This window comes from Rhinolophus sinicus, chromosome 16 (genome assembly GCF_057876585.1).
Source record: "Rhinolophus sinicus isolate RSI-liver-muscle chromosome 16, RSI-T2T, whole genome shotgun sequence".
NCBI classification, from domain to species: domain Eukaryota; kingdom Metazoa; phylum Chordata; class Mammalia; order Chiroptera; family Rhinolophidae; genus Rhinolophus; species Rhinolophus sinicus.
Genome location: NC_142516.1, coordinates 115,384,923 through 115,408,849, shown reverse-complemented (window position 1 = coordinate 115,408,849; position 23,927 = coordinate 115,384,923). Strand labels below are relative to the sequence as shown.

Below are 23,927 nucleotides of genomic sequence, written 5' to 3'. Positions count from 1 at the left end.
GTTGGGGGTGGAGAGACAAGGAGCCAATAGAAGAAGGGAGAAGAATGAGGAGGCGGAGCCTTTGTCGTTACCGCCCCGTTTTCTCGTCCCAGAGGCTTACGCGCCCCGCCTGCTGCGACCCCCGGCTCCGAGCTCTTACCCCCGGATCCGCAGCTTTGCGTTGCGGGAGGGTCGGAGGTACGCGTGACTCGTCTGCGGTGCAAACGGTGTGCCTCCAGCAGCTGAGAGTGCGGGACGAGACGCCCGGCCTCGGGGTCACTGCTCGCGCTTTCTCTCAGTAGTCGCGAACGCAGATCGTGCAGGAGGCGCCCTGCGACCGGCTCGATGGGTGCCAACGAGGACCAGGAGGTGAGTCCCCGGCACTGGACGCCCCTGCCCCCGCCCAGGCGCGGTGCCCAACCCCGAGGAAGGGCGACTGACGGGCAGCCCCGCACGTGCCCTTGTCCCTACCCCTACAGCAGACAGCCTGGCTGGGGTGCCCCAAGTTGACCGGTGCAGTGCAAGCATAGGCCAGGCATTCGCCCGCCTCTGCCCCGCCCTCGCCCCGCAGTTTTAAATTTTGTAGACTTCGAGGTCTCCCCAGGTCCCCTTAATAACAAGAATGAGTGTCCTTGGTCCGCAACCCGGTGCACTTGGCTCGCCTTAAATCCCGTGTGTTGTGCAGCACTTGTGAACTGAGTTATGCTGGTTGGAATCTGATCACCTTTACATTTTAAAACTTCTTGGCTTGTAGGGAGGAAGTTAATTGAATTTCTGATGGAGGAGCATTATGACACTAGTGTCTCTGATTTCTGGCCATATTGTTTGGTGGAATCATTTATCCACGTGATAGTTGTCCGGGGGGTACGAAATCTATTTTGAGCATACATGTACCAAAGTTGGAGGGGATGCTACGTGTTATCTCTAGGTGAGCCTTCTAATTTTGTAATGTGTACCGATAAAGGGAAGAGGACAAAGGTAAAGCAGTTTCCTCAGGGCTGCACAGTGGTAGATTCAGGGCTAGAATCTGAGTCTCCAAGGTAAGTAGTAGTTCACTGTTCGTTTAGAATATATTGCTTGAAATATTTTACATGATAGATGTAATAGAATCTCTGGATTGGAAGTTACCTTTAAAGGAGCCAAATCCAACAAGAGAGTTATCTGTATCCCTTCTAAAGTATTCTTGCCAGGTGAGTTTCTAAGCCAAGACATGAACAGTTCTTACTGAGAAGCATGGAGCACGTAGTGTAATGTTTCTCAAAGTTTGGCCCATGGACCACTGCCTTAGAATCATTAGGGTGGTTGTTAGAGATGCCTGCACACTACCTCACATCTACCATACTCAACCAAAATGCCTGTGGTGGGGCGCAGGGGTCTCTGTTTTACAAAGAAAATTCCATTGTCACACATGACTGATTTTCAGATCTTTGAAGACAGGTTTTCTGCCCAATTTTTCAAACTACTTTTATACTAACTGGTTCCTTTTAGCTTTTCTCCATGTCCATTGTTTTAAATTCTTCTGAAATCATGTGTCTCTGGACAAACTATAAGTTTATTTATGTCCTGTTTTAAAATTGTGGCATTACAGTTCTCTGCAGTTAGATTTACTGTCAAGTAAAACCATTTAAGTGCTTTATGCAAAGCAGTGTCTTTCACCCTCTGCTTGTATGTTTAGGTATCTAAGGACAAGTTCTCCTCCTGACCCTGTAAAGTTTCATCTTGTTAGACTGTTTTTCAAGGACCTTTTGAATTCTTGTCCTGCCACCAGCATGATTCACTATCCTATCAAATTGTCATCTACAGACTTAGCAAGTCTGCCTTCAACTTTTGTTCCTGTCCAGGTCATTAATTAAAATATGGGAAAGGAGTAAGGACAGAAGGAATAGCATTATATTTTGAGTAAGTTTGTTCCGATCTTATTTTCTCAGTTATTCTTGAATCCAGTTTGAATTCCTGTTTTTGTTTTTCTCTAAAAGTCGCAACAGAAACCTGTAAAGTCTTGCTGGAATCCAGGTAGACTGTTTTGTACCTTTCCCTAATGTCCAATCAAGTTACTCTCTCTTAAGATCGGTTGTTTACATTACATATATCTCGTTTTTCATATGCTTACTAGGTCTTAGGAACTACTTTCTCTCCCAGGTCTTCACAAACTATTTCTTTAATAATCTATTCGAAAATTTTGTCCACATAGATCAAATCCACTTGTCTTTAGTTTGTAGAATTCATTTCATGCATTTTTTTGGAAACTGAAATATGTACCCAAATGTAGTCATTCTTTGCTTCTCTTCTCAAGTATTCATCAGTAATCACAATGATTGAGTCTTCTCATTTGTAAGCCCACAATGTTCTAAGTAATATTTCCAGATAAGGATTATTACTTGCATTTTCTCTTGCAGTCATTTTTCCCATCCTGGGTAGATCTTTGTCAACCTTTTTCTATCGTTTCCAAGTTCTTTTTATTGCCCTTAAGTGTTTTTTCAAGTTTTGTATCATTCTATGGGAAGAATTACAAATATAAATCATATATATAAGTGATAGTCTTTCATGCTCTTTTTGTACGCAGGCTACTTTTTAACAATGATAAAGGGCATATGCGCTAGAGTTGCTTTAAACCTAATCTTATTTTACTCTGGTAAGAAGGAGAAAATTATAAGATCTTCACAGGATTGATGTGAGAATTAAGTGAGATAATACACTGTAAAATGCTAAGCAGTGCCTGGCACAGTTTTGAAGTAGGTATTAGTATTATTGTGATTTGTTGGTATATCCACGTATATTATAAACATCTAAAGCCATATAAGCTAATAAAGTTTTAACTGGTTGACTGGGCCTGAATCGAAAACTAAAGACTGTTGATAATCCATTTATACCACTAAACAAAACTTATTTGATTTATTTCTTTCAGATGGAACTGGAAGCATTACGTTCCATATATGAAGGAGATGAAAGTTTCCGGGAATTAAGTCCAGTTTCATTTCAGTACAGGGTAAGACATGGTACTACTTTGCTAGAAAAGTCTCAAGGTTGCTAAAAATGCTGATTTTCTTTTTTAAATCTAGTGGCTTGACTTTATTATGTCTTTGGATTTTCTGAAGCATTTAAATGAAATACATCACCATGACATCAACTATTTTTAAATTTTGAAAATATAATTCAGAAACTTTTAAAAACTATGATAAAATTGTTTTATCTTACCAGAATTATAAAATGTTAGAAATGAAAAAACCTTATGAATTACATGGTTTTTACCTTCTATTCTTAAACATAAACTTCTCTCAGTCATAACTGCCCAAGCTCCTACAGCAGATATTGATAAATATTATGATTAAAATCCAGATCTCTATTCCAAGTCTAGTATTCTTTTTACTACCCTGTGATATAGTCAAGGAAAGTTGATTTTTCTTAATTCTGTATTACTAATATATGTTAATATTTTTTACATATGTGAACTGTCAGTTTTTCTGACTATCATCAGAAAAACTGTCAGTTTTTCTCTAAAATGGAGGTTGCTCATAACTGTTTTCATCATGAAACAGTACCAGTATTTTATTTCGTAAATACATAATGTAAACCATTTATCCAAATGATTACAAGTAATAGTGGCATAGGAAAGTTTTTTGTAAAAGATTGATGGTTATTAACGTCACCGTTTCAAATAAATTGTGTGAGAAATGATCCTGATACATGATTATTACAGACTATGACAGGAAATAAATTCTTTTAGTTGCCTCCTTTAGATGCTCTCCTCTCCGCTCAGCTCTTCTCAATTCCCTTTCAAGCTCAGCCGTCCTCACACCATCTCCATGTATGTAACGGCAGAGAGACTTAGTGGCCAAAGTTAAGAATGGAGTTAAGTCCTGGGCCCTTCCTTCTATTTGAATCTCTCTGCCTCCCCAGACTTCCCCAACCACTGCCCCCTGCCCTTAGCAAATGGGGGATGGAGCTTCCCCTATACTTTCCTAAATGTCTGGTTCACAACAGCAGTTATTTATGGAGCACGTGTGCGGGCTGCTGTAGGACGTGTGTGTGTCTTATAGGGTGGATACTGTTGTGACTCATGGATTTGGGGTAATGAACACGTGAGATTCAGAGATGGTGTGTTGAGAGTTGGAGGACCTGGGCTACCGTCGTGGCTGTGTCCTAGTCACACCCCGCAGACTGGTTTAGCAGCCTCCTAAATGATTCTCCCCTTTCAGTTCGTTCTTCAGCTTCCCACTTACACGTAGGTCCTCCCACAGACTACCAGTCAGCTGTTGGAAACACATAATTTGCAATCCTACTCCGTTATTTATAAAGGTTTCTCCATGTTTCTCTTGTCTGCAGAATGAGGATTAAATTCCTTAGCTTAACATTCAAGCCCTTTTTTTGGTTCAAACTGCCTCTCCAAACTTTCCCAGCCACTGCCATCCATCAGACATAATGGCTTGTTAAGTATTTCCCTGCATGTTTTCTAATACTCAGCCTTGGGACCCGTCATTTCCTCTTCCCCTCACCTCTCATCCATCATCCGTCCTCCTTCTCCTTTAATACCTAACTCAAGCCTCCTGTGTGACATATGTGGGTCATGTCTCCTATCTCTCCCCTAACTACAAAGCAGAATTGACCGTGCCCCATTGCTTCATACTTTGTTCTGTCACGGTCGAACTTTTAGTCATCCTACAGTTTAGTGATTTATGTGAATGTTTGTCTTCCTGGGAGACAGGGATGGTCCTGTCTCTGTCGCTTTGGTACCTAGCACAGTGTGAGGATTGTGGCAGTTGTTTCTACATGCACCTTGAGGAAGGACAGCGATTCCATAAAGCCAGTAACTTCTATTACTTTTCAGTTATCTCTCTATTTAAAGTATGAGCATAAATCGATGACAACCATTATACAGCTGATCAAATTATATAGGTATAGCAACAGATCCCTAAGTTTATTTGACATGATTTCTAAGCTTTCCCTTATGTTGGTAGTGGGGTGAGATTGAGGGTGAGGGGATGGAAATAAAAAATGAGTCCTCAGAAAATAAAGGTGGATCAAGTAACAATTTGGGGTAAAGAAAAGTTTAAATCATATTGCTCTTGTTTTAAAATAAATATTTTTTAAAAGCAGCACATATACTACAAACACTATAGCATAGCCCTATTCAAGTGTCAGATGCTGATTCATGAGTCATTCCATAGTTTTATCACAAAAATCGTCATTTTGCAACCACCAATGTAATGATTGTTTCAGGCTAGGATCGTTAATGGATGCTAGAACCTATGAGTGAAAAGTTATTGAGAAACAAGATACACACAGGTTTGTAGTATCACCCCACAGATTACTTCTTAATTCGAAAATGAAAAAGATACCTTTACATTGAAGAAATCTGGAGAATATCACCTTTACCAAGTAATCAAACAAGGTGTCACCAGTGACAATTCATACATGCCTCCTTATACGTTGCTCTGAGAATATACCGCATCCCCTATGTAATATCCTTACCGAAATCATTTAATCTGAATCCAAACAGAGGAAACAAGCAGTCCTGATCTGGGGACATGATAAAAGAAAGCTGGCCTAAAGGTTTTTTGGTCATAAAGGACATTTAAAAGGCACAGTGAGGACTAAAGACTGTTCTAAATTAAAGCAGAATAAAGAGATTTGACAACAATATAGAATCCATGATCCTTGGTGGTTATAGATTTGTGGTTTGAGGAGATGGTTTATTAAAGGACACTTCAGATATGCTTGGGGAACTTTTATATGGATTGTGAATTAGATCATACTTTTGTATCAGTGTTGAATTTCTTTGGTGTGATAATGGTGTTGTGGTTATTTTATTGTTAGGATATTTTTCTCGTAAATATTTAAGGAAATTTTATGATGTCTGCAATTTACGTTCAAATGGTTCGACAAAAACCAAGGAGTCACACACATTGTGGGAGGAGGGTTGGTTCCGGAGTGGAGAGAAAGAAAGAGAAAGTAGATAGAGTGAAAGGTATTTAGTAGGTAAGATACATGTCCATGAGTGTTCATTGTTCTATTTAGTTTCTCTGTAAGATTAAAGTTTTCCAAAACAAAGTTGGGCAAAGCAAAAGAAACAAAAAAGACATTTCTAAATTATTTAGGTAAAGAGAGTCCAAAGGCACAAACTTCTAATTATAAATAGGTCCTGGGGATGTAAGGTGTAGCCTGGTGACTGTAGTTAACGATACTGTATTGCGTATTGAAAGTTGCTAAGAGAGTAGATCTTAATAGTCCTCATAACAGGAAAAAAAGTTGTAACTGATGACGGCTATTGACTAGACTTTCTGTGTTGGTCATTTCACAGTATATACAAATATAGAATCACTATGTTGTACATGTGAAACTAATATAATGTTATATGTCAATTATACCTTAATTAAAAAAAATAAATATAAAGAATTATTCAGGAATTTCTGTCCTGCCTATGGTATTACTTTTCCTCATCTGCTTGCCTTTGCATTTTTTTTCTCTAAATTTTTTATTTCCATCTTCTAGTCTCTTGGAATTGTGCTAACACATATCAATTTACTTATACTTCATGCCTCTTATGATTTAGCAATTGGAGAACTTAAGACAAAGATGAGGTGTTTCAAGTTTGTGGATTCTTATTTTTGTCCATCCTCTTCTTGTTCCACAGTTGATGTTTTATCTTTATCTTCAGAAAACTTTGATGAAAGAAGAACTGTCTATAAGACATAGTCTTGGTACTGGATAAAGCTGGAGGGCTGGTCAGAGAGACAGGCCCTGGACGTCAGCGAAAGCTGTTAGACCAGGAATGAGTCAGACTATACCGTCCCCACCCCCTGCTGAGTCTTAGCCTGGACCCCTGAGCTTTTCAAATGATGATATTTCTGACATTGGGAAGAATTCATCGTCTTAAAGATCATAATTTACTGTTCTGTCTTTATATCACTTTTTACAAGCCTAAGATTTCCCTTTTCTTCAGATAGGTGAAAATGGTGATCCCAAAGCCTTCTTAATAGAGATTTCCTGGACAGAAACATATCCCCAAACACCTCCAATTATATCTATGAACGCTTTTTTTAACAACACCATGTGAGTAGTATTTCATTTTCTTCCTTTTTTTTTTTTTTCCACACTCTCTTACTTTGCTCTTAGCAATGTGTTTCTTGTGCGTTGTAGCTCCTCGGCTGTAAAGCAGAGCATATTAGCCAAGCTCCAGGAAGCGGTGGAAGTGAATCTCGGCACTGCTATGACCTACACGTTATTTGAATATGCCAAGGACAACAAAGAGCAGTTCATGGAGAATCACCACCCCGTTAATTCTACGGTGAGTGTGCTGCTTGTTTTTGCCAGATTTCTTTGATGTTTTGATTTTACTGTTAGTAATTAATTTTTGTTGGGTTATTATTTTTTCAAAATTGGAAGGAAACTTTGTGTTACAAAGTAAGTTACGTCTGAGTATGAGCAATCAATTTTAGATTTCTTAGTTTCTATGTAACTTTAAAAATTAAACTATACTCTTTAGATTTTATCCTTCCTATAAGACTAAAATACTTCTTGTGCCCACGAGAACTGAGATATTGTAGAACCAAATATTTTTCAGATTTATTCGATCTCATCATAAAGCTCAGATAGAGGACTTCTTATTGAGAGCTAAAATACGTATGAAATGATTTTCTTTATGAGGATTGTTTAATTGTGAATAGTCTTGCCACAGTTCAGTTTGAAGGTGTTGCAATTTAAGGAGACTTTATTAAATAGGAAAAATGTTACTTTTTTCTAGAATTACTTAAGGAAATAATCATCCTTTCTGACCATAAGCATCTATGTATTAGACCCCTTTGCACCAAGTCCTGCACTGAGAGACTTTCAGTGATCAGTATTGAGTTTTGTCTTATGAACCAAGCTGGAAGCCTTTTTTTACCCTTTATTTATTCATTCATTGTGTTTTCCCCATTAGAAAGTAAGCTCAGTGAAGGTGGGACCTTACCTGTCTTGCTGACTATACCTCCAGAGTCTGTGTCAGTGCCTGTAGTAGGGATGAATAGATATTTAATGAGTGAGGAATGACAAGTGCTGTCTCTCCATCAGTCTGAGTAACGTGGAGGTGATTCTGTTGGTATCGTTAGTCATGATTATATGTACACCCAAGATGCATTTTTACTATTTACTGTGCAGCTTTTGGTAACTGCTTTCATCAATCTAATTTACATTCTTCTCACTCTTCTCCCACCCTTGCACAAATTTTCTGATTCTCCAGTGTGTGGTTTAAAAAAACGATAGTGTTTTTCTTCTGCCAGCAGGAGTGGCTGCATGGGGTAATGGGTGCGCTGGGCTCGGGGTATTGGTGGTCTGTGAGGAGATGATCAGAAGGAAAGGCCGGGTCTGGAGGCCAGCTGCAAGGGCTCCTCAGATCCACTTCTGGGAACGGGTACAGGAGTCATGGAAGCTCCCACCAAGCCACCAGTAAGATTAAGAAATTCTTGGAAATCCAGCTGCCCATCACAGTTGATGTCCAGTTTCTTCATCATGCGGGTGGGGACACCAGGGTCCTTCTGGTTCTTTGTGAAGGCAGCCAATTCTGTATTCATGAAGGTTAGGAACTCAGTCTGGAAGAGACTGCATTTGTTACCGTCCTTTCCAGTGTCCTCTGGAAAACAGCAGAGACTCGATGCACCGCTGGGTCTCGGTAGGGTCGGGCATTTTTGCCGTGGTGGAGTGGAGCGAGGCTGGAAGGCTGCACGCAGGGAGCGGTGCAGGGAGCCCCAAGCTGTACGCCTTTGACAGCAAAGGTCGTGTCTTCTCCTTGAGCGGTTCTGGCTTCCCCATCCCCAGGGAGCCCAGAAGAACACTGAGAGGCAGCTGGAGGGAGGGAGGGAGCTAAGCTCATGGACTGTGGGCCACATACCACATGGGTTCAAATTGTCACTGCACCACTTACTGGGTGACTGGCAAGTTTCTAACCTTACTATGCTCAGTGTCATGTGTAAAATGGCAGTTATAAGAGTGTCTACCTTATAAGATTACAGTAAGGACCAAATGAGTGATGCATGTACAACATTCATAGCAATGCTTGTATCGAGTAAGCATTTTAAATTTTGTCTATTATAAACTGTGCCTACATGGACCCAAATATATTAAAGTTTGTTGATGTTGTTTTTTCATTTCTTCAGGGAACCAGGATAATCTAGGTAGGCACATGAGATTTTTCTAAAGACATACTTAAATTTCCAAATAATAGCAAATAAACTAAATTGTAAAATTACCTTGGAACTTCAGAGCTTCAGTGTAATACTGGTGTCAGATGTTCTTTCTCAGGGACCTGGTTATAACAATTGCACTAATGTTATGTCTTTCAGTGCAAACTTCTAGAAGAGTGAAACCAGTAATGTGCTAAGGTCCCCTGAACCTATAAATGGATATAACAATATGGGATTCGTTTACTTCACAAATATAAAAATGATTAACGCATTTCGGGATGTAACCATATTTAGTGTTTTTCCGTAAGTTTTAAGTCATAAGTCTAAGAATATTTTTCCTTTTTTCTAGACATCCATAAGCAATATCATCTCAGTTGAAACTCCCAATATAGCCCCATCAAGTAAGAAAAAAGACAAAAAAGAACAACTTTCAAAAGCCCAGAAGCGTAAGCTGGCAGATAAAACAGGTTTGTGCTAGTTTTTTTTCTTTTATAACAAATGTGCTTTGTATTGCAATATGGATGCTTAATGAGCATGTTTACATGTAGAAGATTAGTCTGTACTCTTTATTCTTGGAACATTTGGCTCAGAGACTGTCTTATCACAGATGTATATGAAAATATTTCCTACTATTTTACCACAAGAGATAACCATTTGAGAAGAAGGTAGATGAGTGGCAAATAACTATAAATGAGTCTTGAATCTGTGGAACATTAGATAGTGTACAAATGTGTGTCCTACTTGTACCCTCTCTGATATGTTCAGAATTTTCCTATTTGTTTACTTCTATGGCAGATATATGTATTATTAAAGTTCTTTTTTGAAATATAGCTTTCATATTAAATGAAGTCCGGTATGCCATTAAATCTTAGCACAATAAATAATGTTTTTGTTTGTAGTTGACTTATTTATACAACAACAATAAAATTTAAGAATAGAATTCCTGTGTGTCCTAAACCAGTCATTTGGTATATACCTTTAGAAGAGTATTATAAACTCTAGCTCATATCAACAATAATATTTTATCCCTTTATTTAACCTGAAAATTTGCAAATCAATATCAATCTGTAAATGCCTTTTTCCCTGTTGATGAGATCATTACCATGTGTGCATATATACATTTATATACATATACACAGTGTGTACGTATATACTTAGGACTGTATGTGTGTGTTATTGGTGTGAGGTTACAAGCTCTCCTTTATTGAGAAGAACTGACCCTTTTTCTTCGGTGAGGAGGCTTAAAATAATGCCCTTTCTTTTATAAATGTTGGTAGTTTTTGGTTGTCTATGTTTTGTTTAATGTCTGTGGCAAAATAAAACAGATAGCAACCTTGTGTTGGCCTTCAAAATACATTTTTGCGATTGAAATGATTTGTGAAATAAAAAATCTGGGAATCCATTATACCTAATGTCAAAGCAGCCTTAAAGTACAGTATAAACTGAAGCAGTAAATTGTTAGCCATTACAGTCTGTTTTCTAGAATTTTGTTTCATCTCTTTCTGGAATGTTTAGCATCTATGTCAGTTCATTACCTGTTGTTTTCATACATAATAGCCTGTGATCATTCCCTTTTATTACTGTCTCCTAGACGATGCCCACCTAAAAGTAATTATCTTCCTATAATTGTGGTATAGGAGTTTGTGACTTGGAGCTTGCATTCTAAATAGAACTTCAATGGGACAGTCATGGATGGCGCTGTGGATAAGTTTCAGTTACCAAAATTGGAGACCTACCTCCATGCCCCTGTAACCAGTAATTAGTGGGATAAGATACTTATATTCGCATAAGAAGAAAAAAACCATTAGCACGTAAAATTGAGCTCCAGTAAAATTGCTTCTCTCCTATAATAATCACGGGGTTAGTTTCTGTTTCCCTTGCTGTAAAATTAGTGTACTTGTTTTCAGTACAGATTTTCAAAGTATAAAGGAAATCAAGCCATATTAAATTGAAAAAATTTTAGATTGTATTTATTGAATTACTCTAAATTTGAATCGATTAAAAGAATGAAATCACTTTGTAAACTATGAATTCTTATACAAGAGTTGAACTTGTTTTCAAGCACTCCCAACAGATTAAAGCCCTGTTTAAAATACATCGGATTAAATAATGAATATTTTATCTCAGAGCACAGCAGTTAATAAATAAGTTGACCAGGCCTCCTCTTAGTCTTGAAGCCAAACATTTGTTTATAAGGCCTCGCTTCCTAGTGTGAAACACTAACTCATGAAACAGTAAACTAACACAGCTTCTTACTTAAGCAGTGAGCTTTTATAAAGTAGTCAAATCTTTGTGCAAGTGCATGAAACTAGTAAGTTGAGCAGTTTGTCTGTCATTACCAACTCACCTCCATATTTTTTCCTTGATATCAGGTTTTGTCTTGAATGGAAATAGGGGAATGTCAAATGGGTAGACCTGAAATACTCGGCAAGTATCCCCAGGGGAACAGTGCTTTCAATTCATAATCATGATAGACTATTTTTTTCAACTCAGTCATATGTAATTTAAATTTTTATCGATTTGTTGTGCATAATAGTATGTAAATCTTATTTATTAGTGTATTAATTAAATTACTGATTGGTCTTAAAAATAAAGTTACCATTATTTTATCCCTTAGACCACAAAGGAGAACTTCCTCGAGGATGGAACTGGGTTGATGTGGTGAAGGTATATCATATTTATATTCTAGTCTTCAAAAAATTGTTATAATTATTGCCATCAAATAATGAGATTTATATCTTCCATTTTCTCCCCCCTCAACCTTTGGATTTCATGGGAATGTCTGTTTACTTTTTTACATTCAGCATGTAAGTATTTTTGAAATATCTTTCACATTCTTCTCTTTCCTACACCCTCAGTTTTAGATTTTTTTTTTGATAATGGAAAATCTGTGACAGTAAGTTATAACTACAATAAAGTATGACTGCTTATATAAGTACATCTTAAGAATGGACGTGTTTAAATATGACTTTTAGTAATAATATGGAAATTGAAGAAATCACAGAAAGAAATGCTTTGATTTCTTAGTAGAAATTAACACAATTAATTCTCTTTGTAGAACTTCATGAAATAAGTTTTGCATGCCAATTAGTGCCACTACTGCTTTGAGAAGTAATTAATATGATCCCAGAATAGTTCAAGATTAGGATTTTAGTGAAGACCTACAAATATGGGTAATTTAAATTCATCTGTTTGGGCCATGGGCTGCCTTTTCTATAGGAAGTATTTAAAATAGTCTTTGTGCTTCTAGAATCTAGTACAAAAGTAATTACTTGGGAGTGGGGAGCAATGAGCTACAATTGGAATAAAGAAACAGTACTTCTCTCCTTGTGCAAGATGTATGTATGTCTGTATGGGTGAAGATTGTCTAGTATTCTTTTATTCGGGCCCCCTCCACTGATGCTTGATTGATAGTTCATGTTGTACTAGGTGTCCCCATAGGTATCTCACTAGCTAAGTCTGTTCTCACCTTAAAATGCTCCATGCTCCAGATTGAGCTGGTTCCTAAATCAGAAGGAGAATCATCTTTTCAGAGCAGCAGGTCCCAGCTGTTAGTGAGAAGAAAAAGAATCTGATTAACCTAAAGGTGATAGTGCTTCTCCTTCCCTGGCTCCAGAAGTTTTCTGTTTATTTTTAAGGAGTCCTTGTTAATATAAATTAGAATTTTCAATCTGTAAAAGATTGTAAAATTTAAATAATCCAGTACTCTTGGGAGATGGGAGAAGATATTTGTAAGAGGGAGGTTACCACCTAGACACGGTTTGGACTCAGAATTCCATTACCCTAAGCTAGTAGTTTCCACTTGGGAGGTCCTGGAGACCCTCTCAGAGGGTCTGCAAGGTCAAAACCACCTGCATCGTAATATTAAGGTGTTGTTTGCCTTTCTTACTCATTCTCTCACAAGTATACAGAGACATTCATAGAGGCTGCATGACACGAGGTGATGCCATCACTAATATTCTTCTATCAGAGTGCTAATAGTATATGTGCTTTTATATTCTTGCATTTTCCGGAATTTTCTAAGTAGTATGTAGGTTTAGGATGTAAGTATGTGCATTTTTCTATTAACTCCGTTTATTCTTAGGACTTGTGCTGTGTTCTTGTAGCTGTCTTCCATTATACCTGCCTTACCATAGAAACAGATTAGTGAGAACCTAGCTGGCTTCTGTTGAGCAAAATAATAGAGATTTGCAAAAATGTAAATTCACATTAGGTTTTGTTTGTTTTAGAAAATGCATTGTTTCGTTTTAAAAATGTTATTAACATGAGTTTATTGTAATTTTTACATGAATTAAATTTCTGTTTTAATGTCAAAGGTAGTAGACATATAACCTACATTTTTTTAAAAAAAATTCTTTAGTATCCTCAATATTTAAGTGTGAGAAGAGATCCTGGGGCCAAAATATTTGAGAACCACTACACTTAGCAGTTTTTACTCTTCACAGTTTCCCACATTTTCTGGGTTCTACTGGGATTTCTTAGTGGCCGGGTCTTTATTCCAGTCAGAATTGCCTTTGTATTATTCTTTGGTAATTTTATCTAACCCCCTACCACCCAATTTGCCAACTCCTGCTATAGATTTTTATCAAAACAATTGCAGTTTAAGATTTTTATCACATTTTCAAAGCTGTACTTTAAGAATTGTTGGCTAAGATAATCTTAACTTTTTTTTACGAGAAAATTTTTAGAAATTAAAATATTTCATTGTTTGTAATAAAAGACAAAAATAGAAGCTATCATTCATTTTACAAATGGCGCCTTTTATATCTTCTTGGTTCTAGTTTATTTTTTTGGAAAGCTTCAAGAGATTTTTCCCCCTTTGTTTTGTTGGGGTTATACTTGTAAAGAATCGTTTTTGAAGTATAGTTACATATGGTGAAAGCTGAAGGTGGTTGAAGTTACTTGAACCTTGTTGTCTGCTCTAGTAACTATAAATGTTTACTTTTGATACTAAGTGAAATAAATGAACTCAAAATATGAGAGCTTAAACTTGTTGAATATTTCTTTTTGTTTTTTTATAGTTAAGCAAAACTGGCTCTAAAGATGATGAATAGTACTTGGAATTTGAGACAAGGGAAGAACATCCTTTAAAAAGTACACTGGGTTCAAAATCTTTCATTACTCTTTTATGGTATTGAGGTGGCTTTTTATAAAACAATTTTTGTATGTTTCTTATGTAAAAAATGTTTTAAGCTGAAAGTTCATGAAGAGATTTGGTTGTATTATTTTCACAAACTTGCCTTAATAAAAGGTGAAAATGTTACTGTTTGGTATACTTTCTGAAACCCGTTGAGCTTTATCAATGGACGAATAAGGAGAATAATAAATAATCAGTGTTAATTTATATATCTCATTCTAGTGGATGTGATTTTTTTTTTTAAGAAGTATGAAGCCCTTTTCAAATTCTCGTCCCAGTGGAGCAGAATACTGAGTGAACAATTATTCTGCAGCATGATCCATATTAATAGGCTTCTCGTCTTAATAAAGTCATCTCTTCTTTCTCTTAATTACTGAAGCATAAATTGCTTCAGAGAAATTTAAATACTAGTATTTGAACTTTACACATAATAGTCTTTGTTCCTTTTTATTGTTCAAGGGTGAACTGTTGAATAAATGAGTATCTGTTTATACTTTTTTCTTGGTTTGGGTCACCATGTTTGATGATGAAAGCTTTCAGTGCTATGTGGAATAGGAGAATATAAAAACAAATCTGCCAAATACATTAGAAAGCATCTGAATAGAAGTGCTGGTTCCTATTTAAAACATTTCTCTTTGCTGCGTATACCAAGATAAAAGTAAAAGATGCCTTAATATTTAATTTTTGTATTGTTGGAGACAATGATTTTTAATAAATTTTTCTATTTATCTGCTATTGTGTATCTTTAGTTGTTTGGTAACTGAGGTGTTCTAAATGATTTAACATAAAACCACATTTCAAGTTTTGTTTCTTTTCAACTATTCAGCGGTATTTCTCAACCCGAGCAACTTTGCAATAGTGGACATAGAAGTATTTCAAATGCTGAAATGTAGCACATGCTTGATTTTTCTTTTTTAATCATTAATAGAGGAAACTATTAGTGCATTTTTACCAGGGAGTTATTGATGTTTATGTGCGATTTACAGTGATTCTGTATATCCTGTCCAGCTTTAAAAACACTTAGAACTACTACTGTGGTATCTGGAAAGGTAGATTATTGATTGGTTCCTCAGTTATACCTGTGCAGCTTGGGTCTGAGTTTTTAGAGAACAATTAACTTTTAAAGAAGTTTCCATAGCATAAGTGCAATTTGAGTTGTATTCATGGTTTCTACTGGGTTAACGTTGGCTTCAGTTAAATTGTTCGAATTATAAAGTAAGTATAATTATGGTGAAGAAATTTAATCTCACTTTTAAAAGTTGAATCGCATTTTATTTCTTGAATTAATGTGATACAGAAACATTAAAATTCAGGGCCACTGAAATATGCTGACTTTTGTTTGGGGGTTGTGTGTGTAGGTTTTGTTGTGTTAATTTGCTTGTTTTTTTAAAGAAACATACTGCTACATCTGCTAGTGGAAGAAAATACTTTGTTTTGCTCTGAAGATTCTGAAATTGTTCAGGCTTGTCATGGTTTATACATTACAAAGAATGATGCTAATAAAATGCCAATGAACTATTTTTAATCTTTATATAAAAGGTACAAACTTCGGGAGGTGATGGTGGCAATGGTGCCTCTTACTACCTTATGTAAAACACTTGAACATTCTCTCATCAATATTGCCATCACCTTTGTAACACTCCCAAGTATATTTTCTCAATGTCTGTTTACTTAAAATTGTATGGAATGAGATAATCAATAAGCAATAAAATCTGAATTACACACAGCGATTTTTCTACATGTTTTATTTCAAATTACCTTAGAGAGAATTGTTGATTTATAAATCTGTATAGTATTATGGTGCAAGATGTACCCTCCTACCAGAATGTGGGATTAAAAAATGTTTTTTAAATGAGCTGACAAGAAGGTAAGGAACACCAGAGTCTACAAGATTAAATGAAAGTTGGAACCTAGAAATTAAGGACAGCGTTAGTTTCAAGCTTCAGGAGGCCCAGAAGAAAGAAGATGAAGTCCAGGATTAGCCCAGGGTAAGGAGTCACACACGCGTGCGCGCGCGCACACACACACACACACACACACACACAGACCCAAATGTGAGGCTAAGACCTGTCCCCCAGTGAGGGCCCTGAGGAAAAGTTCTGTCTTGAATTTTTGTTGTTGATGGAATGGAAAAATGTAAATATACATACACACACTCTCCTGACAACTTATAACATGTTAACCTCTCACTTGGATTTCAGCCCAAATTCCTCCCTATATGGACCATCTTGCAAAAAAAACACTAAAAAACCTCAAGCCAGGATTTTAGTTTAAAGTGGTGCCAAGTGGGTGAGCCTCTGGGCAACATAGAATGACCACCAATCTCTGGAAGAACCCACCCCCAAAGAAGCCCCTTCTATAGAGTGCATAGAACGTATGCTCACAGTGAAAAACCACAGTACACAGAAGCAAGGCACTGAGAGAGCCTGTTGAAATTTATATTGATATATAAATGATCAATATATGAATGATATATTGATATTACACAGACTTAAGTGTTCTGAAGAAATTGAGTAAGGAACAAGAAACAAAATTATTAAGCAGATTTGGAAAAGAACCAAATAGAACTTCTCAAAAAAGTAATTGAAATTAAAGTCATAGCTGAAGATAGTATTGCTTGCAAAGTGTATAAATATTCTGTGGAATGAAATCGCTACTAAACTTTGGATTTTGGATTTTCTCTTTTTTTGATTGTAACATTAGCATTTCAGTCATTCCATGTCATTTCTTCACAAGCCCCAACATTTTAGATTAGTTGGGTGATTCAAGCCTTCACAAAGCTTTGCTTGATACTATAGATGTACCCACCCTGGACCTTATTTCAGAAGCGAGCAATTAGGACAGAATTGGCCAGTGTTTCCACAGGGCAGTCTGGTAGCTTTAAAAAAATCACACTATGTAGTAAGATTTTTTTTTTTGCCATTGGATATTTCACAAAGGATTTGTGAACAGAACAAGAGGCATCATCTGGTAGGGATTATCTGGTAATCTATGATTCTGAATTTCAGTGTTTTCAATTATGTGACAGAATAATAAGGAAGTGATACATGTGTGATCTAAAGTATTTTTCAGACTGCAGTTCATGATCCATTAGTGAAGGAATTAGTGGAGGGACTTTACCAGCAATTATTTTAGTGGAATGGAAGAGAAGAGAATTGAACAGAAAATACTGGTGTATCCTACATGTTGTAAGGGTATTTTTGTGTGTGTATGTGTGGGTACTATGTAAAATTTATTTCTTGAAGTGAGTAATGGCGAAAGAGTTTGAAAGCCATTGATGAGAGTATTCAAAAGATGGAACAAATTTTATAGGAAGACTTAATTTTTAAAAAGACAACGTGCTGTTCAAAGTGCTAAGAACATTAACTTGATTGTAGCATTATTCCTAAAGACCAATTAAGTAAAGCAAACACTGCGTACTATAATGGGAGAGGAGCAAAACGCTTGATTTAGAGTGGGATCTTTCAGTAACTACATTTGTAATAATGAAAATCCTTGCATGACAATTTTGGCTTATATAATGGCTGAAGAGAACATATAAGAGCTGATGCCTGAATAAATAAATAATTTTAATAGCTTTAATTTCTGTGTCCTTTTCTGTGGCTTCTACAAAGATTTGGCCTATTGGGATACTATTCCTGATATTTTAAGCAACTACGCCCACTTCAAAAGAATACAATTTAGAAAAGGAGGAAACTTCACAGGAGAGAAAAATGCAGATGAAAACATTTTGCTTCCTAATTAAGTGGTTAGAAATTAATCTTGAAAGTTTTAATATTAGGACAGTTTTTAGGCTACAGAAAGAGATAAGGAGAAAGGTTTTCATTTAATATGTGGAATTGCAGAGGACAAGCCTTACTATGTGTGGACTGAAGACGTTTATCTGCTCCAACACCTCATTCTGCTGCTCCTGCTGCAGGGTGAGACTGCATCCTTGTTTTCACAAAGAATAGCAGGTATTCTGAGTCACTATCGCCTCATCGGTGAAGGGACATACTAGGGCTTGGATCCTCGTATCCTGGACAATGTTAATCCCTCTGAGATTTCAGTGGAAGCAAACACTTTATTAATTTCTGCATTCTCTTCACTGTCTATTCTGTATTCTTAAAATCACTTGTTTTCTAATTCTATCCAATAATATGATTTTTTTTAAAACACAAAAGTGAAAAATTAATATCTGTTGAAACCTATTCCTCCTTGGTTTTATTTCTCTAAAGATCACTGAATCCAGAATTGATCAGTTTGCCATTTCACTTGATAAATGCTGAATACACTAAATATTCCTTACATTCCAGGGGCTGCTCCAAGATAGCTTTAAATTGATGGATGTTAGTTATTTAAAATCTTCATGACTGAGAAATGGAGTTGGGTTATAAGAATGTCCATCCATCTGCTACAAGAAAAGCTTAGCTCCCATTACATGCTGACAAATAGCCATCTGTTAAATTTTTCCTTTCGTTTCCAAATTTTTCTTTTGTATGTCAATGTTTTTAAATTCTTTCTTCATTTTATATTTTTATCAAAGTCATACGTACGCATAGTTTTAGAAGTCAAATATTTATACAAGACTTTGAATGTAAAAAGATCATTTTCTCTGCCACACACCTCCTACCAATTCCCACCCCACGTAGGTAACTGCTTTCAACAATTTTTAGCTTAAACTGGCCCACAAGACCCTGGTCTGTGGTCTGCTGCCGTGCTGCTGGCTCTCCATCATGTTCCTGCCTTACAGCCTTCGCTCTGGCTCTCACCTCCGCCTGGGACTCTCCCTCAGATGGTTAACTCACTCGCCTTCAGATCTTTGCTCCAAGTCTGTTTTTCACTCTGAAACGGAAAGCCTCTAGAGAGAGTATTTTTGCCCCAGCTTATCGAGATATAATTGACATACAACACTGTGTACGTTTAATGTGATGATTTGATACACTTATCTATTGTGAAATGATTATCTCAATATGATTAGTTAACATCTCCATCACCTCACGTAATTACTTTTTTCTTTGTGGTGAGGACATTTGGGATCTACTCTCTTAGCAACTTTCAAGTATATAATATAGTGTTGTTCATTGTAGTTACTATGTTGTACATTAAATCCCCAGAACTTACAGCTGGAAGTTTGCACCCTTTGACCAACATCTCTCCATTTCCCCTACCAGGTGGGAACTCCTGGCAGCCACCAATCTATTTTTTGTTTCTATGAGTTCGGCTTTCCTAGATTCCACATACAAACAAGTGAGATCATATAATAGCTACCCTTCTCTGTCTGACATTTCACTTAGCATAAAACGCATCCATGCTGTAAATGGCAGGACCTCCTCCTTTGTTACGGCTGAATAATATTTGTACAAAGGGTTTTGAGCAGAGGCGTAAGGCAATCTGATTTATGTTTGAACAGTTTATTCTGGTTTCAGTGTTGAGAGTAGGATTAAGCAAGAGGGAAGGCAGGCAGACTAGTTATGGTAGCAAGCTATTGCAGAAATGTGAATGAAAAAAAATGACGAACTAGGGTGGGAGGTGGAAATGGGTGAGAAATGATCAATTTCTGGATATATATTCCAAGAACTCCTGACAGGACTTCCTAATAGATCAGATGAAGGGTGTGGGAGAAATAGATGTGCATCAAAAATGACTCTTAAATTTTTGAGCTAAGCAATTGCAAAAAAAAAATTGATAGAGATATTAACTCTCCCTAAATTCTATAAATTTAATTTAAGCTAATCCCAGTGAAATTGCGACTGTATTTTTAAAAGAAAGAAACAAGCTTATTCTAAAGTTCTTAAGGAAAACTAAGCACACTAGAATTGACAAAAAAATAATGAAAAAGAAGGATAATAAAACAAGGTTAGTTCTACCACTCAGTAAAACATTTTAAGCAACAAAAATTAAAGTGAGAAGGTGCTGGCAACTGCTCCATCAATGACATAAAATAGAGTCCAGAAATAGACCTAAATATATATAGGAATTTTATATATATAGGAATTAATTAATATAGGAATTTCTGTAGAAAATATTATATCTTGAATAAATGGTGTTAGGACATCTGGATAGCCACCTGGGGGAAGAAAAGAAAGGCATTCCTACCTCACTTTACATCATAGTAACTTCCGGATAGATCAAGAAAAAAAATATTGGAAAATGATTAAATGTATAATTTCAAGGTGAAACAACCTTTCTTAAGTAGGACACAAAACTCTGAAGCCATAGCGAAAATGCTAAGTTTGATGATATAAAAGTGAAAAAAAATCTGCATGGAAAAAATTTCCTTAAATAAGATAAATAACACAACATTTTCTTTTTGAAAGAAAAATTATTTTTAGTATACATATTATATATCTAAAGCTCGGAAATTATCAAGAAAAAGAACGACATAATAGAAAAATGAGCAAAATATGTGACAGTTTCAGAAAAGGAAATGTTAAGTCACATAAACAAAAAGATATTCACTCTCATAAGAGAAATTAAAACTGTGATAAGATTCTATTTTTCTCCTATAGGACTGGCAAAGGCTAAAAATTTGGTAACACCATTTTTGAAGGTGTGAAGAAACAGGTTCTCTCTTACAAAGTGTTTGAGTGTAAATTGATACAGTCTTTATGAAAGACGATTCAGCAATACCTATCAAAATTACAAAAGACTGGTCCAGAAATTCCACTTCGAGGAATTGTTCCCACTTGTCTACTTGTCTGTATGCGAAATGTTTGTGTGCATGGATAATGTCTTGTATTATTACTTGGACATACTCAGTACCAATTAGAATCTTCAGGCATATCCTGGGGGAAAGGCACCAGATTGGATTGGGGACCAATCAGAGGCTGTGGTAGAGTGAAAAGAGCATTTACAAAAGAATCAAGTGGACCTATTAGAATGTATGCCCTACCACATTATTTGTGTGAGTTTTAAGAAAATGATGTCTCTCAGCCTCGAGTATTTCAACAATAAAATGGGGATTTGTTGGGAACAGTAGTCACCATGGGGCCCGAGGACCCCGCATGTCCTTGCTGAGAATGCCAACCTGCAAGGCCTCGCCATTCTCCAGCCCTGAGCTGTCAGTGTAGGGAGTCACACAGGCCACCACAGCACAATCGCTGGCACCCTGCTCGCCCCACAGGCAGTAGACTGGCTGCCTTACCTCTTGCTATAATGGGTGCTGCGCCCTTGGCCGGGGTTCCTCAGCTACAACACAACCCACTAGATAGTAGCTCTCCCGTGTCTGCAGTTTTACTTTCCGTGGTTTCAGTTACTCACTGTCAACCGTGGTATGAAAATATTAAATGGAAAATTCCAGAAATAATTCATCAGTTTTAAAGTGCGTGCAGTTCTGAAATCTCGTGCATCCCGCTCCGTCCCACCCAGGACACGAGTCCTCCCTTTGCCCAGTGTCTCTATGCTGTACATGCTCCCTGCCTATTAGGCACTGACCAGCCATCTTGGTGACCAGCTTGACTGTCAAGGTATCGAAGGGCTTGTGTTCAAGTCACCCTTACTTTACTTAGTAGTGGCCCCAAAGCACAAGAGTAGTGATGCTAGCAGTTTAGATGTGCCAAAGAGAAGCTGTAATGTGTTTCCTTTGAGGGAAAAGATGAAAGTTCTCAACCTAATAAGGAAAGAAAAAATTGTATGCTGAGGTTGCTAAGATCTCCGATCAAAATGAATCTTCTACGCATTAAATTGTGGAAAAAAAAAAAAAGAAATTTGTGCTAGTTTTGCTGTCATACTCTGCCAAAATTATGGCCACAGTGCATGACATGTCCATCTCCACATGGGTTGAAAACCATTATCATTCATTCCCATGTTACAGTGGATCCATTCAGTCTATTAATAGATTGCTTCTCACTTGCCCAGGCCAGTGTGTCTTTCCAGCATTACAAACTGATGACATTTAGGTACCTCTGAATCTCTGGCATTTCTCTTCACTGGGTGTTTACTGCATGGTGCTGACAAACAAGCATCTTCCCTGAGTCAAAAGGGGCACGTTAGCATACACAGTAGGACTTGTACCCACTAGAAGCGTTCTACTGAGAACACTGGAATCCTGTGTGGGAGCTCTCTCTCTCTCTCTCTCTCTCTCTCTCTCTCTCTCTCTCTCTCTCTCTCTCTCTCACACACACACACACACACACACACACACCGCTTCTGGACTCCAGTGAAGGCAGGGGGTGTCAAAGCCCCTAGGGATCAAAGTCAGATCTTCCTTCCTTGGAATAAGTTTGTGTTTTGTTATGTATTCCTCGAGAGATCCCCTCAACTTGGCATTCAGCCATTAGGACAGATGGCCTTTATTTCAGCAAACATTTCAGGCTGACAGCTTCCAGAAGCTATGTGTCACAATAGCATCAGCCTCTATAAAAAGGGGAGAAAGTCACGGCCAGGAGAGTCTGAGAGAGTGCAGGGCAGCTCATTCTTCCTCATCCTGTGCACTGTTTGTTCTTCCTTTACCATCCCCTCAATCTGAAATATACATCCAGCATCACTAAATATGGCTCAAGAACAAGGCCCTCCTTGGAGCCTTACTCCCCGAAATCTAAACACAGAGTAAATTCATTATCCTTCCTTTAAGTCACCATAATCCTCAAGACATGACAAATGTGCGATTGCAAACAAATGGAAGTGCAGAGAGGCAGCACTCATGTGTTGTTGTAAGGTTTGGTCTGGCCCCCTGAGAGCCAATAGTATGCACTGAGATGCGGTGGGATGTGGAAAGATGCTCTTGTGGCTTCAAGCCAAGCGGCCGCAAGGTTCCAACTTGCTGCTGTGTTACCTCGTGATCAAAGGAGAGTTAGATTATAAGTGAATGTTTAAAAATCTACAGCAGCCAAGCAGTCCCAGAAGTGAATAAAACAGGTTGGGTTTAGGAAACACAACGCAAAGCCCTCAGGAAGGACTCTGAGTCCTTCCCGAGTCTTCACTATGACAACCGAGGTGATGGGGAGCACGGAGGTTGGCAGAGCACAAAGTCAGCCTCCCTGCTTCTGCTTCACCACAACCTGTAGCTGCCTTGGAAGAAGGAAGGTGGAATATTACCAGGTCTTTAAAGAAAAGCCAGAAATATGTATTTTTATGTAGGCTCTCCTGAATTTTAAACATTGGTAATTAAAATATTTTTAAAACAGGCCAAATAATCCTAGACATGGTTCGTTTAGGCCCCTGGGCCATGAGTTCGTGACCGCAGCAAAACAGGCCATCATGTATGTTCATACCTTGCTCAAGGGCTTCAAGGGGGGCCTAAAATACGTGTCACTCACTAATCACCAAGCTGTGTGGCCAGGCTTGAGCCTGCCTCCAGGGGGAAGAAGGAAACCCTTTCCAGGTTTGTCTGCCAAAAGGAGGGGTCCCCTTTTTCTAATTTGCATGCAGTGCCTGTATGTACCAGCCATCATCCTATAGCAAAGATAAACTGCATAATGCAAGATGGTAAAGCTACTACAGGGTTTTTCTGGGACACAGGACTTTCAGAGACAAAACCAGCAAATTCACAAGTGGCCACCTGATGTGTGACTCTGCTCAGCCTCTGTTGATGTGTTAATTTCTTTGGTTCTGAGCATAACTTTTTTTATATCTGTGCAAGCTTTTATGTTGAAAGTTATATAGAAGTAATGAGTTTCATGAGATTACTTCTTATATTAATTTCCATTTTGAAGTAATTTTAGATCTACAGA

General features: G+C 37.4%; 1 protein-coding gene and 1 pseudogene across 4 annotated transcripts; one reads left to right on the top strand and one right to left on the bottom strand.

Moving 5' to 3' along the window:
• The first annotated feature begins 63 nt into the window (after positions 1-63).
• RWDD4 (RWD domain containing 4) lies at positions 64-16,000 on the top strand. 4 transcript variants are annotated; one of them, XM_019736180.3, is made up of 8 exons: positions 64-348; positions 2,885-2,965; positions 6,920-7,029; positions 7,117-7,264; positions 9,487-9,604; positions 11,755-11,804; positions 11,942-11,944; positions 14,159-14,339. In XM_019736180.3, the coding sequence occupies exons 1-8, from the start codon at positions 325-327 to the stop codon at positions 14,189-14,191; spliced, it is 567 nt and encodes a 188-aa protein (XP_019591739.1). In that variant the 5' UTR covers positions 64-324; the 3' UTR covers positions 14,192-14,339. The 4 variants fall into 4 exon arrangements, with proteins under 4 accessions (XP_019591739.1, XP_074185958.1, XP_074185960.1 ...); XM_074329857.2 differs by lacking the exon at positions 11,942-11,944 and having other exon boundaries at positions 14,159-16,000; XM_074329859.2 differs by lacking the exon at positions 14,159-14,339 and having other exon boundaries at positions 11,942-12,129.
• On the bottom strand, positions 8,347-8,646 carry LOC148755095 (protein S100-A11 pseudogene; annotated as a pseudogene).
• Positions 16,001-23,927: the final 7,927 nt, after the last annotated feature.

Bases quoted from the DNA above. Each gene is read 5' to 3' on its own strand.
- RWDD4 (XM_074329859.2), top strand. From the start codon at position 325: ATGGGTGCCAACGAGGACCAGGAG. The intron at 2,966-6,919 runs GTAAGACATGGT...CCTTTTCTTCAG, and splicing joins CAGTTTCATTTCAGTACAGG to ATAGGTGAAAATGGTGATCC. The intron at 11,805-11,941 runs GTATATCATATT...TTTTACATTCAG, and splicing joins ACTGGGTTGATGTGGTGAAG to CATGTAAGTATTTTTGAAAT.